The sequence below is a fragment of the Lacerta agilis genome, chromosome 3 (assembly GCF_009819535.1).
Source record: "Lacerta agilis isolate rLacAgi1 chromosome 3, rLacAgi1.pri, whole genome shotgun sequence".
In the NCBI taxonomy this organism is placed as follows: Eukaryota; Metazoa; Chordata; class Lepidosauria; order Squamata; family Lacertidae; genus Lacerta; species Lacerta agilis.
Window position 1 is genome coordinate 115,224,612 of NC_046314.1, and position 15,351 is coordinate 115,239,962.

The 15,351-nt window shown below is 49.4% G+C and overlaps 1 protein-coding gene across 1 annotated transcript in view; it reads right to left on the minus strand.

Moving 5' to 3' along the window:
* Window positions 1-311: 311 nt before the first annotated feature.
* EPHX2 (epoxide hydrolase 2) overlaps window positions 312-15,351 on the minus strand; it is a 90,074-nt gene continuing 75,034 nt past the window's right edge. The window contains exons 14-19 of the mRNA XM_033145208.1: window positions 14,724-14,772; window positions 9,349-9,451; window positions 7,111-7,180; window positions 5,865-5,945; window positions 4,533-4,591; window positions 312-601 (exon numbers count right to left, since the gene is read on the minus strand). Coding sequence (XP_033001099.1) covers window positions 517-601; window positions 4,533-4,591; window positions 5,865-5,945; window positions 7,111-7,180; window positions 9,349-9,451; window positions 14,724-14,772 — 447 coding nt within the window. The 3' untranslated portion in view covers window positions 312-516. The remainder of the gene's footprint in view (window positions 602-4,532; window positions 4,592-5,864; window positions 5,946-7,110; window positions 7,181-9,348; window positions 9,452-14,723; window positions 14,773-15,351) is intronic.

Sequence of the window (15,351 nt, forward strand, 5' to 3'; positions counted from 1 at the left end):
TGATGCCCCTCCTCGCTGGCCCGCCCGGCTCTGCCCAGGGAGCCCAGCGGCGAAAAAAGCCGCTGGAAATTGATTTTTGGTGTTTGGGGCTTTGCGCTATTAAAACATGATTGTTAGTCCATTTCCTGTTGTTAAGAACGAATTACTTACATTATACAGCGGTACCTTGGTTTCCGAACGTAATCCGTTCTGGAAGACCGTTCGAGTTCCGAAACGTTCGAAAACGGAAAACTCAATACGGAAGCCACGTGGCATGTCTGAATCCTGAAAAGTGTTCGAAAACCGAAGCATTTACTTCTGGGTTTACGGTGTTCGAAAACCAAAACGTTGGTCAACAGAGACGTTTGAAAACCAAGGTAGCACTGTAACACATTTTCCCCACACCACCAATGTGAAGATCCATTTTGTTTCTGAAAGCACCCAAGGCCCTTCAGAGCCAATCCGCAATGGCTTCTTCTGCCTTCTCCCCAAAGCCAACCGTGAGTGCTTGATCTAGGTTTGTTGCCCGGGTCCTGCTTAGAGCTTGGCCATCGACTGCAGCGGCACATCCTTGTGAACGCCCTCCAGCCACTCGATGAGGATCTTGTTCAGAGTCGCAGGCCTGCGTGGAAAATGCGTTATTGGCAAGACAGGTACGAAAGACCTCGACCCTGTGCCCACAGAAACTAAACTGCTGCCAAGCCACATTCTGCAATTTATTTTCACGCGGCACAGCTTTCCCATGCTCCTATTCATGCGTGGTGGAGCGTGACTGGGGAAAGGACATGCAGGCAATGCACAAGGGGGACGGGAGCTGATCTGGCACGCTCCCTGGGAACAGGAGCTGCAACGGAGCTGGACTGCATCTCACTTTCGCCATGAGCACACTGCAGCTGACCTTTTGCAAACCACAGTGACAGCGGCCGGGTTGGCACGACACAGTAAACTGTGGCTTTACAGGGATCGCACAAACACGGAGAAGAGAAGGCGGAGAGAGGAGACACGAGAGCCGTCTTCAAATATCTGAAGGGCTGTCAATTGGAAGATGGAGCAAGCTTGCTCTCTCCTGATATGTAGGGTAGGACCCAAACCGACGGGTTCAAATGATAAGAAAGGAGATTCCCGCTAAACCTTAGGAAGAACTTTCTGGTGGCAAGAGCTGTTTGGCGGTGAAAGGGACTCCCTTGGAAGTTGGTGGAATCCTTCAACTGGAGGTTTTTACAGAGCAGTTGGATGTCCATCTGTCAGGGATTCTTTAGCTGTGATTCTTGTATTGCAGGGGGTTGAACTAAATTGCCCCTGCTAATTCTATTTTCCTAGTCTACCCTGCAGAGCACAAAAACCCGGTTTTTGCTCCTCTACCACATTCCTTAGCCTTGTGCCTTACAGAGCTAAGTCAACGTGTGGTTTACCATGCCATGGGAAGCAGAATTTTTGGTTAGCTTTGTTAGGATTCATTTCCTGTGTTGCACTCATGGGATTGTTTTTAATCACATCTATGTTTTCATTCCACATTGTGGGAAGTGAGGTGACGGAGACAGGATGTTTATATTACTGTGTTTCCGTGATGTAGGACTTTGGTCCTTTGTCCTTGCTGTCTGATGCTGAAGGAGCTAAGTTACGATGCTCTGAGTGTATATATGTTAATAAATAAATGATAATAATAATTTATTATTTATACCCCGCCCATCTGGATGGGCCTCCCCAGCCATTCTGGGTGGCTTCCAACACAATATCAAAATACAATAATTAATCATACATTAAAAGCTTCCCTAAACAGGGCTGCCTTAAGATGTCTTCTAAAAGTCTGGTGGCGGTTGTTCTCTTTGACATCTGGTGGGAGGGTATTCCACAGGGCGGGTGCCACTACCGAGAAAGCCCTCTGTCTGGTTCCATGTAGCTTGGCTTCTCGTAATGAGGGAACCACCAGAAGGCCCTCGGCACCGGGCCTCAGTGTCAGGGTAGATCGATGGGGGTGGAGACGCTCCTTCAGATACACTAAATAAATGTAGTTTAGCCAAAAAGCTGCACTACTGAGTCTGTACACTAAGCTGCCTATACTCTGCTGATCCTGAAGTGTGCTGATGCCTCTGAGGTATCAGTTGCTGTGATGTTTGGGCTGGAAAAAGATTTTGAATCTCCCGAACGAATGACCAGGAGGGAGAGAACATGCCGGTCGGGCATGTGTCTCTGCCGGACTCCTACTCGTGTGTAGGACCTCCTGACAAGCCTCTCTCCTTATGAGCTGTATCTCACCATTGGTGTGGAAGCTCAACTATGAGTCCCAGTCTGAATGACACGCCAAGTCACTGGCTTAGCTCACTGTGCGACAGGAGCAAAAAGGGCCCATTCTGCATCCTCTCTGGTTGCCTGCCAGAGATCCTGGAAGTTCCAGTCCCTTCTCCAGCAGGGATGGGGGCGCAGATGAGCCTGTGGGGCTCGGAGACTCTGCCCCTGCTTTATCTTAAGGTAAGTTACTGGGCCCTTGGTTCAGGGGGCAGGGGCTTTGTGGGTAGACTCAAAGTTTTGTAGAGAATGTTTCAACCAGGTGCCTGCAAATGGCTCCAGCCTTTGTGAACGTCCAGCCTGCAACTCTCAGAGCGGATTCATCCCTTTGCATCCCTCCAGGTCTTGCACTGGTGAACTGGGAGAGGCATTAGGCAGGGATAAAAGCCTTGCACCACAATCCAGCTCTGGGCATTCGAGGGAATGGCTAAGACTAGCCAGCAAGGCTAACTCTTCGCACCAGGGTGGGGAAACCCTTTTCCGACAGAGGGCTGCCTGCCTTCATGGGCAACCCTTTTGTGAGTCACTTGCCAGGGGCAAAGTGAGAGGAGCAATGGATGCGATTCATATATCTGAACAGCAGGGTACATTCCAGAGGTTTATACAGTCGTATCTTGGTTCTTGAACGGAATCTGTTCCGTAAGTCCGTTTGGCTTTTGAAAACATTCAAAAACCAAAAAAGTTTGCAAACCGGAACAACTTCCCAAAAAAGTTTGCAAACCGGAACAACTACTTCCAGGTTTGTGGCGTTTGGGAGCCAAAACGTTCGAGTCACAAGGCGTTCGAGAACCAAGGTACGACTGTACACACACACACAGACACATTTTGCCATCTTCAACCCAGGCAAGCAAAGGGGCATTGTCACACTTCCGGCACACATCCTGGCTTGGCATATGCTGGAGGCTGCAGAGAAGGGCAACTGAGGGGTCCATCTCATCCAGCCTCCTGTGGCCACCCGGATGCCTCTCCTGGGAAACTCGCAAGCAGGATCCGAGCACACGAGCCGCCTCTGCTTCTCCGGTTTCCAGCAGCTGGCATTGAGAAGCATTGCTGCCTCCAGTGTTGGAGGTGGAGCACAGCCATCGATAGCCCTCTCCTCTTTGCACAGTCCTTTAAAAGCCATCTAGGTTGCTTCTTGTGGGAGGGAGTTCCACAGTTTAACGGTGTGCTGCATGAAGAAATACTCTCTCCTCTGCACACGCACACAGCGGTCTTTCTGCCCAGGTGCTGCATCCGCCTGCAGATTAGACAGCATGTGCCCTTTACCACTGTGTTCAACCCCCCCCCCCCATCACTCTAATTCCTACCCCATAAATCCAGGGGAATATTCCACCACGTTGCTTAAATTGGCAAGATGTTATACCTCCTTGTAAAGTTTGATGCGGGGGTTGGGAGCAGGCAAGAAAGAAAGACGACTCTGACCCTTACTCAGAGCTGAGCTGTGTGTGTCCCCCCCCCCCTTCCCACCCCGATTTATTCATCCTGCGACGGAATTTATCGTCCCGTCAGTGGGGGACGTCTCTGCCGAAAGGCAATTCCACCCAGCGGCTCATTTAACGGTCTTCTAGAGAGCGTTGCTGGAAGCTGGGTTATTTTTTTACAGCTGCTGTGACATTAGGATGAGATGGAGGTTTACGAGACGCAGATGAACAATGGGGGCAGGAAGGGGGTGAGGCAGGGTGGGTGTTCATGGAAGAAATAAAACACCTCTTTGCGCACGTGCGTGCGTGCACACACACACACAGACATGGAAGAACTTGGTGCAAAGGATACTTTGGTGAGGGGTTGGTTTAGAGTGCACCTTCACTGCAGTGGCCTAGAGGTCTGCAGGCACACATCACTCTATTGGGAAGAATAGGGATGTGCAGCTGTCAATTTTGGTTTCTCCCTGATGGGAAGGAGCCAAATGGAACCCGAGAGGCACAGCGCCTCCATAACTCCGCAACAGAAAGTGGATAGAGGAGAAGATTGTCTCCCCTCCCTCCTAACACCAGAGGTCGTGGGCAGCCAACGAAGCTGAAAGTTGGAAGATTTGGGACTGAGAAAACGAAGTCCTTCTTCACGCAGCACAGAGTCAAACAGTGGTGGCGAGGGCCACTGACTTGGATGGCTTTGAAAGAGGACTGGGCAACTTCACGGAGGAAGAAAAGGCTACCAATGGTTGCCAGACACAGTGGTTACGTTCCGCTTCCATCGTTGTGAGGCAGCAATGCTTCTGAATGCCAGTTGCTGGAAACCGATGCAGGGGAAGCGGGCTCCATGTTTACCTCTCCATCTGTGTGAAGTGTCCGCACTCTTCAATGTGCCCACGGCTCAGCTGTGGAATCTGAAAAGACAAGACTAGGGTTACAGCCCAGGCCAGCCATGGGATGGCTTCTGCGTGGCGAGAGATCACGAGCAGAGAGGGGTCGACAGCGGGAATTGGAAGCTGGGAGGGCAGTGCAGCTCAGAACACGGTTAAGAAGCTGAGGCTTCTGCGTGGCGAGAGATCACGAGCAGAGAGGGGTCGACAGCGGGAATTGGAAGCTGGGAGGGCAGTGCAGCTCAGAACACGGTTAAGAAGCTGAGGCTTCTGCGTGGCGAGAGATCACGAGCAGAGAGGGGTCGACAGCGGGAATTGGAAGCTGGGAGGGCAGTGCAGCTCAGAACATGGTTAAGAAGCTGAGGAAGAACACGGAAATGGCTCCAGGGAAGCTAAACGAGGGAGAAGGGCCACGGTTTTGACCCTGATGCAGCTGCCCTGAAAGGGGGCAGTGACAGCCCCCCCCCCCAGGCTGCCTCATTGCTCGCTTGCCAGTCAAATAGCACCTCTCCCCGCAACTTACTTTCTTATTTAATTTCAAAAAATTTATACGCTGCTCGATTGTAACAAAAACCTCAAAGCGATTTACAAAAAAAAGAAGATAAAGGAATAAAATCATCACTAAGAGAAACGAACAACTATGTAAGACTTTCAGAAAGCTAAAATAACAACGGACTGAAAACAGATTAAAACTCCCATCATCTTTCTAAGCGTCCGGACAGGCTTGCTTGAACGAATATGTTTTTAGCAGGTGCTGAAGAGCAGAGTGAAGGCGCCGGCCTGACATCAATAGGCAGGGAGTTCCAAAGTGCAGGTGCTGCCATACTAAAAGATTGATTTCTTACAAATGGGGGACGGGGATTATGGGGCCCCTGTAAACAGTGCCAGTTCTGCCAATTGAAGCGTAAGGCACCCCCCCCCCCAATGCCTCTATCAGCGTGGAGACATGGAGTCCTATGGGAGCAGAATACTGCTGAGTTACATTGGCTGAGGACTTTTAGGGCTACAGAAGATCAAACGAACTGGAAGCCGCTACAGATGGCAAGAGGAAAGGGGCATTGTGTGGTTCAATGCCTTTGGCTTCATTTGGGCTCAGTTTCGAGTAACATTGGCAGCTGACTTTTGTCTTTTGTGGGCAGCACCACGTAAAGAGCATTACAGGAATCCGACCCGGGAGGCCACGAAACAGAAAGGATGTTTGAGAAGGACGGCTTGGCTCTGGCAACCTGCAGCTTCGGTGCCTCTGCGGGCAAACATCACCCACCTGTTGCAGAGGTTGACAGCACTCGTCACTCACCCATTCTTCCATGCGTCTGCTCAATTTTGGGTGCAGGACTCTGTCCCCCCCAGCGGTGACCATCAAAGCAGGAACTCTGATCTGTAGATTCAAAGATGCAAGGGTGTGAGGTTTGGAGCTTTCGGAGTTAAAGAAGCTCAACAGTTCGCTCCTCCCACAGGGAGGAAGATGTGTCATACATCCGGGTATCTGCTGTATGCGATGTCTTTGTGATTTATGTGACGCACCATTTATTTTTCTGGTCAGTCTTCCTTTCGTTTTTGGAGGAACCGGAGATGTCTTCTCAATCTCCGGGCAAAGCTCTGTAATTTATATGCTTGTAATAAAGCGTACTTGCTTTGAAACAACCCAGACGTTGTGGGAGTTTAATTGCTGGCACGAAAGGTACACACACCGTTGCGCAAGAAGAAGTAGGAAGTAAGAAGTTTGAACAAACTCTGCTAAAGCACTGGAGAAGCAGGAGAACGCAGAAGGAAGCGTAGCTGGACACCACTCCTAGTGCTAAACTGGTTTTGAGGCTTTTCCAGTTAAAACCAAAAGCCCCACAAAGGGGAATGGAGGTCAGTTTTCCAGCAGTGATTAGCCAGGCATGATTTTACGTGTTGCGGAGATGGGCAGGGGAGTGTTGGCTTGTGTGCAGCGGCCAAATCCCACAGGCAAGGAACAGTGTCTCTTGGGAGATGCAAAGTCTCCCAGGCAGTAGCAGTAGAAGAGCAAACCACCCACCACCCCTGAATATTTTGGGTTATACGGTGGAAACTGCAGAATAGTGGTTGTGCTTTCTGGGTTCGTTGTGTGGCGCCTTAAAAGACTAATAGGTTTTTTGGGGGAATAAGGTTTTGTGGGCAGGAATGGCCTGCTCTGTCAGATGCATGAAGTATTATCCTCAAATAGTAAACACACAAGAGGGGTTTTGACCAACAAATCTAAGAGACAGAACAAAAGGCTTTTGATTTTAGCTGTGAAAATGACTTAGGAGAGCAAACCCCTCCTTGTTTTTCATGTGCGTTTCCCTCTCCTGAATGAAAGGCCGCCCATGGCAACTTGCTCGCTCAAGACTTGTGCCAAACTGGTGCCCTTCAGCTGCTGAAGGGCACCAGGTTGGCGAAATCTGTGCTGGAGATTAACCTTTCGATGAAAATCTATGGCATTTGACCAGCCAGAGGTTTACTGTGACGTTTTGGAGCTTTGTTCCAGGGCAAGAGGGTGGGAAAATCAAGGGAGTCACCTCCTCTCCACCCCTTACCTTCCAGCTCCTTGCACGGGATGCCCAGAGCACGTTCGCCTGCATGTTTCGGTACCAGTTCAGCGGTCCTCTGAAAGAGGCAGAAGGGGAGAAGAGCAGGAGGCTCGTTAGAGGCCAGTCACAGAATCGTAGAGTTGGGAGGGGCCCCAAGGATCATCTGGTTCAACCCCCTGCAGTGCGGGAACCACCGCAAAAGAATCAGAAGTCCTCGAGCCCCACAGAGCCCCCATCACATGCAATGCCTGCACTCCCAAGTACAAGCTGCACTGCAGTCCTTGCGTAGAAGAATGGGGGAGCGTGCCGTGCCAAGGCAAAGTGCTCTCCAGACCTAATTGTGAGAAGATATTGCCGTCAAACCCAGGGCTGTCTTAAGCATATGCGGCGCCTGCGCCCCCTCCCAGGTTGCCCAGTCCCAGGCGTGCAGGAGGGCGGAGCCGGCCAGCCGCCTCAGCGTCTCGCTGGCTCGGTCGCCCCCAAACTCGCGGTGCAGAGCTGCCAGCAGCAGAAAAGCCCGCCGCAATGCTCCGACCAATGGGTGGGCTCTTCCCCAGACTCAACTCTCGGGTCTTGGACTCACAGCCTGGCGCCCCTGAGACCCTGGAGCCCAGGTGCCCTGTACCCCTAGTGCCTATGGGTAAGATAGTAAGAGCTGTAGGACAGTGGGATTTGCTGCCAAGGAGTGTGGTGGAGTCTCCTTCTTTGGAGGTCTTTAAGCGGAGGCTTGACAGCCATCTGTCAGGAATGCTTTGATGGTGTTTCCTGCTTGGCAGGGGGTTGGACTGGGTGGCCCTTGGGGTCTCTTCCAACTCTATGATTCTAAGATGCCCCTGGTCAAACCAACAATTCACATTGTGCCAGACAGGCACATGAAGGGGCTGAGGGTCACAGAGCTTTATTCTAAATTTGCTAGAGAGAACCTTGTGAGATGGCTTCCTTTGCCTGCCTTGGCAGGAAGCTGTAACACTTACATACTTTCTTCCTGCCTGGTCAGCCTCTTCTTTCTCCACCATGCTTCCGAGCTGACCCCACATGCATGTCTGAGCTCTGCTGCTCACAGAACTAACTCTCTCTGCAGCTCAGACACTATTTTCGAACATACAGTGGTAATTTGGTTGTCGAACTTAATCCGTTCCGGGAGTCTGCCCAACTCCCGGAACTGTTCGAAAACCAAGGCGCGGCTTCCGATTGGCTGCAGGAGCTTCCTGCACTCAATTTGAAGTTGCGGAAGCTGCATTGGATATTCGGCTTCCAGAAGATGTTTGCAAACACTCACTTCTGGGTTTGAGGCATTCGGGAGCCGATTTGTTCAGGAGCCAAGCCGTTCAACAATTAAGGTACTACTACTTCAAGACCCGGATTATGTAAGTAAACACTACCTTTATTTCTTCACAAAACAGTGGGAGTATGATTGCTATTTTTAAGGGGGAGAAAATAGGTAATACCAGGAAAACGCAGTCTGTCTTAAAGCATCTTGGATTATTGTTAAGTCAACCTTGTCTTAGCTTCCAAATTTAAGATGCAGAGGATGGTACTCTGTTGATCTCATAAAGCAGGATGAGCAAGGAAGAATAATAAATAAACAATATATGCTCTCCTACTGTCTAACCCAGGGATCCGCAAACTTTTTCAGCAGAGGGCCAGTCCACTGTCCCTCAGACCTTGTGGGGGGCCAGACTATATTTTGAAAAAAAATATGAACGTATTCCTATGCCCCACAAATAACCCAGAGATGCATTTTAAATAAAAGCACACATTCTACTCATGTAAAATCACCAGGCAGGCCCCACAAATAACCCAGAGATGCATTTTAAATACAGTGGTACCCTGGGTTACATATGCGATCCGTTCTGGGTCGCGGTACGTAATGCAGGCGTGGGTATCACGAACGCACGAAAAGAAAACAAAAAAACCCAGAAGCGCAATTTGAGTGCTTCTGCACATGCGCGAAGTGCGGGGGGCTGTACGTGCTCCAGAAACACTTCCGGGTTGTGGGCCTTCGCAACTCGAACGTCCGCAACACGGGGTGTGTGTGTGCGTAACCTGGGGTACCACTGTAAAAGGACACCTTCTACTCATGTAAAAACACGCTGATTCCCAGACCCTTCACAGGCCAGATTTAGAAGGCGATTGGGCTGCATCTGGCCCCCAGGCCTTAGTTTGGGGACCCCTGGTCTAAATCTCTTCCTACACAAATGAGAGCCACAGTCACTCCTGCTTCATCCCCTCCCTGCCACTCACCTAAATCCAGATTTTTGAAACCGTTGGACAAAGTACTGCAGCACAGGCTCTGGCAGGAGAGAACTTGAGGGTGCGTCTTCGGAAAGTCCTTTCAGCAGTCCTCCTGCAGTGCAAATGAAGGAAGATCGGAATGAAAGTAATGCTTTCGTGGCCGTAATTAATTGCAAATGGCGGGGCCTGAGCAAAAAATGGCATTTCCAGACAGTCCCTATTTTGTGGGTGGGATTTATAAGAACGTAAGTGGAGCTTTTATATGCCTGTTGTCTTTGTCCATGGAGTTTTCTTGGCAGGGATACTGGAGTGGCTTGCCAGTTCCTTCTCCAGGTGGATCACATTTAGTCTAAACTCTCCGCTATAACCTGTCCATCTTGGGTGGCCCTGCATGGCATAGCTCATAGCTTCCCTGAGTTATTCAAGCCCCCTTCGCCACGACAAGGCAGTGATCCATGAACTGCAAAAAGATCAACCTTATCCATCCTTAAAGAAATCGGCCCTGAGTGCTCACTGGAAGGACAGATCCTGAAGTTGAGGCTCCAGTACTTTGGCCACCTCATGAGAAGAGAAGACTCCCTGGAAAAGACGCTGATGTTGGGGAAGATGGAGGGCACAAGGAGAAGGGGACGACAGAGGATGAGATGGTTGGACAGTGTTCTCGAAGCTACTAACATGAGTTTGGCCAAACTGCGGGAGGCAGTGGAGGATAGGGGTGCCTGGCGTGCTGTGGTCCATGGGGTCACAAAGAGTCGGACACGACTGAATGACGACGAAGAAGTGGAGCTTGCTGGACCAGGCCAATGGCCCAGAGTGTCCAGTATCCTGCTCTCACAGTGGCCACCCAGATGCTTCTTCTGGGAAACCAGCAAGCAGGATTCAAAGCCAAGAGCCCTTTCCCCTCCTGTGCTTTCTGGCAACTGGTATTTGGAAGCACTGCTGCCTCCAACTGTGGAGGCGCAGCATAGCCATCACGGCTGGCAGCCATTGACGGCCCTCTCCTCTATGAATTCATCTCATCCTCTTTTAAAGCTCTAAACGGCCTCTGCCCAGCAGACCTGAAGGAGCATCTCCACCCCATCATCCAGCCTGGACACTGAGGTCCAGCTCCAAGGGCCTTCTGGCGCTTCCCTCACTGCGAGAAGTGAGCTCACAGGGAACCAGGCAGAGGGCCTTCTTGGTGGTGTCTCCCGCCCTGTGGAACGCTCTCCCATCAGATGTCAAGGAGATAAAGGACTATCTGAATTTTAGAAGACATCAGAAGGCAGCCCTGTTTAGGGAAGTTTTTAATGTTTGAAGTTTTATTCTGTTTTTAATGTTCTGTTGGGAGCCGCCCAAAGCAACTGGGGAAACCCAGCCAGATGGACGGGGTATAAATAAATTATCATCATCATCATCATCATCATCATCATCATCATCATCATCATCATCTTGGTTCATTGCCATCTCTGCCTTCTGTGGGATTGAGTTCCATAATTTAACTATGTGCTGCGTGAAGAAGTCCTTAAAAAAAACAAAAAAACCCTGTCCTAAATCTCCTGACATTCAGGTTCATCAGATGTTCCCAAGTTCTATCCATGCCATGCATCATTTTCTAAATTTCTATCTTACTCGCCTTTTCTCTAAACTGAAAAAATCCCAAATGCTACAACGTTCCTTCAGAGGAGAGTTGCTCCACCCTCTTATGGTTTCGGTTGCCCTTTTCTGATTCAATCACATATAAACAGGCTGCATGATTAGAATTGACCGGAGGGTCTTGCACAAGAAACCCACTTTCCCTAGAGACTGGGCTTTGCAGTAATGGAGAAACACCCTGGGAAGTGTGGGATAAGATTTGCTTATGGCAATGGCATATAACCTCCCCACAAACAAATCGGAATGCATGCTCATTAAAACCTCCCCTGCTAACAAATCAGGCTGAATACTTACCGTATTTTTTGCTCCATAGGGCGCACCGGACAATAGGGCGCACCTCGTTTTTAGAGGAGGAAACAAGGGATTTTTTTTTCCTGGTTTTCCTCCTCTAAAAGCCCTGTTCTTTTGAGGATCAGCTAAAAGTTTTGCAGCTTTTTCTTGCAAAGGGGAAAGCCCTGGTTTATTCAGGATCAGCTAAAAGTTTTGCAGCTTTTTTGCAAAGGGGGAAAAGCAAAGCTCCTTTTGCAAAGGGGGAAAAGCAAAGAGGAAAAGCCCCATTTTTATGGGGTTCAACTCACATTTCTGCAGCTTCTAAAGGAAAAGGAGCCTTTTCTACAGTTTCCAGACAGATAATCTAATCAGCCAGTCACATGTCGCTGGGGAAAACAACCTCCCTCTGCAGCACATTCAACAATGGAGGCCTGGGCAAGGGAGCAGGGCTGAAAGGGAGCCGGGGACTCTTATCTCTCTCCCGATCTCTTGCTGATTAGCTGCTGAGCGGGGTCCTTTCAACACCCCCTTTTCTCTTTGTAAAATGAAAAGCATGATCCTCTTTTGGCCCCTGGGCAATTCAGCTCCAGGGACCACCATTCGTTCCATAAGACGCACGGATATTTCCCCTTACTTTTTAGGAGGAAAAAAGTGCGTCTTATGGAGCAAAGAATACAGTAACAAGCAGACCATCTAGAAGCACCCAAAGTTTCTGCACAGCAAATATCTTTGCACAAAGAATCTCTCTCGGTTCCTACACTTTGTTTGCATCTGTCTGCAAACCATCAAGCGCGGCGCGACATGCAAACTGTTTTCTCTCCCCTGAATAATTCTCAAATCACACTCTGCAAATGTGTGATTTGAGATCTAAGGCATTGTGTCAGCGCAAAGCAGGCTGCGCTCTGGGATCACCAAAACAGACAAAGGAGACACGGTCAACACTGCCAAGGGCTGAATTTCCAGTCCACGCTGACAGGACTGGAATGGACTCTCCCACCAGGAGTTTAAATTAACTGAACACTCGTACTTGTTGAGCAGGAAAATTAAGCTGGGAACTTGCAAGCTGAAAGTGCCCCTATGCACTGTTGTTGAGGAAGAACGGAATGGGGTCCAGTTGGGCAGCTGCGATCACTGCCTAATTTGCTTAGATTGTGTTATGTATTGAAGTTCTCACCCTAGGCCACTAGGGGTGTGTGTATATAGTTCATCCTGCTGCAGTTTTCACTCAGGTCCGCATATGCAAAAGAGGGATTGTAAAGTGACGTTCAGGGATTGGTTAACCACAGAAAGTTGTTACAGTTGCTTTGTAGCTGAGTTCTATATAAGCAGGTTACTGAGCCCTTCAGCTCACTTCTGTTCCAGCCTGGGAATAAACAAGAGCTGTTTGGAAATCACTGTGTCGTCTGCTGTGTCCACCCACAACTTAACAGATTGGGCGTGCCGCTACTGTTATTTAATGTTATTTACTGCCCAACCTGTTAGGGGACATACCCTAAAAGCCAGTACAGTGGTACTCTGGTTCTCAAATGCCTTGGTACTCAAAACAACTTGGAACCCAAACACCGCAAATCCAGAAGTAAGTGTTTCGGTCTGCAATCTTTTTTTGGAAGCTGAACGTACTCCATTTTGAGTGCCACTCTTCCGTTTTGAGTGTTACACTGAGGTCTGTCTGTTTCTGCTATTTATTTTACGTTTTTGCGGCTTTTTTATTTTTGCGACTGTGTGGAACGCAGTTCAGCTACTGATTGATTGATTGTGCGACGGGTGTACAATGTTTATTGCTTTCATTTTATGGATCAATGGTCCCATTAGATAGTAAAATTCAAGTTAAATGGCTGTTTTAGGGGTTGCTCTTAAAAGGCTGGAACGGATTAATCCATTTGGCATTACTTTCTATGGGAAAGCCCGCCTTGGTTTTGGAACGCTTTGGTTTTGGAACGGACTTCCAGAACGGATTAAGTTTGAGAACCGAGGTACCGCTGTAAGAACAAAATCCAACCGATAATTCCTCCTCCCACAACACATTTAAAAGGGCGCTGGATGTCAATCAAAGGCCTGGTTACAGAGGAAAGTTTTTGCCCAGTGCCTAAAGGTGCATAATGAAGCTGCCAGGTGAGCTTCCCTGGGGAGAGCATCCCACAAGGGGGGAAAAGGCCCGTTCTCGTGCTGCCACCCTCCAGACCTCTCACGAAGGAGGGCCTCAGAGAATGATCTAAGGGTCCGGGTCAGTTCATATGGGGAGAGGCAGTCCTTGAGTTTTTGCAGTCTTTACCCTTTATAGGTCAAAACCAACACTTTGAACTGGGACCAGAAACTATCTGGCAGCCAGATGTTCCCAAACCTTGGCCTGTGCCCTTTTAAAATGTGTTTTTTGTGAGGGTGGGGCGGGCAGTTGAGTTGTTTTTATTTTTATTAGGTATTTTGTGGTTTTTATATCTTGATTTTATTCTGTGAACCACCCTGAGACCCGTGGTTCAATAAATTCTAATAATACAGTGGTGCCCCGCTAGACGAATGCCTCGCAAGACGAAAAACGAAGGCATTCGTCTAGCGGAAGGCTGCCCCGCAAGACCAAAAAGTCTATGAGGCTGCCTTGCAAGACGGGAATTATTATTTTTTTTGGCGTGAAAACCTCCGCGCTCCATTGCCGCTTCGCTAGACGAAAAATTCGCTCTACGAAAAACCTCGTAGAACGAATTATTTTCGTCTAGCAGGCACCACTGTAATTGTCAGGAAAAGGCCCCTCCTCGCGACTGCCGGGGTCGCAGGAGCATTTAGCATACAGGGATCCACGTCCGCTGTTCACAAGGTCCTCCTCCCCCTCCTCAGCCGGAAGCAATCATTCCTCAGGCGGGGAAGGGGAGGTGGAGCCGGGAAGGCGGTGCAGGGGCTTGGAAGGGGTCAGAGAGCCTCAGCACCGTAGGGAGAGTGGGGAGCGGGGTCAAGTTCCCACGCTCCGAGGTCGGATGCAGGAAGGACGTGGGAGAGGGAGGCGGGGGTTTAGAATCCCGCGGCTGTTTTGCTGGACAAAGAACCGGAAGACTTCATTCCGGGACTCTGCGGAAGATTGAGATGGACGTTTGATGTTTTGCTGCACTGTACATAGCTTTCACAATAAAGAACTTAGTTTTTAGAAGTTCGGAGTCCTGGCGCGTTACTCACAAGCAACCACTGAACGTCCTAACAACAACAACAACAACAACAATAATAAACGTGCAAGAGGAGCCAGCTGCAACAGCCATTAAGGGGTCAACCTTTGGGTGCCATAGGCACTTGGCAAGTTTCTTATTTTGTCTGTCCTGAATCTCCCACTGCACAGCACCCTGGGTGCCCCAGTGGGGTTTTATGATGATGATGATGAGGGAGGGAGGGAGCAAAAGGATTTTCCTTCTCCCCCTTTCCACACCACGCCCAAATGCATGCACCCCATATCACATGGGAACTGCCGTACCGCCCGCACGGCTGCTGCATTCTCTCACCTCGCTCCCGGCATTTGCTGACATCGATCGAAGGGCCGTTTATCTTGTCCTGCAAGGAAAGCGTTTTGAATGAATGGCGTGGGGATCAGAAGCCAGGCCAGTAGGCTGGACCGGGGGGGGGGGGGAGGCAAAGAGGTGAGGTGGAGAGGAGAGGGGCTGGGGGGGGAGGGATCTACTAGAACAGGGGTCAGCAAACTTTTTCAGCAGGGGGCCGGTCCACCGTCCCTCAGACCTTGTGGGGGGCCGGACTATATTTTGAATTTTTTTTTTTAACAAATTCCTATGCCCCACAAATAACCCAGAGGTGCATTTTAAATAAAAGGACACATTCTACTCATGTAAAAACACCAGGCAGGCCCCACAAATAACCCAGAGATGCATTTTAAATAAAAGGACACATTCTACTCATGTAAATACAGCAGGCAGGCCCCACAAATAACCCAGAGATGCATTTTAAATAAAAGGACACATTCTACTCATGTAAATACACCAGGCAGGCCCCACAAATAACCCAGAGATGCATTTTAAATAAAAGGACACATTCTACTCATGTAAATACACCAGGCAGGCCCCACAAATAACCCAGAGATGCATTTTAAATAAAAGCACACATTCTACTCATGCAAAA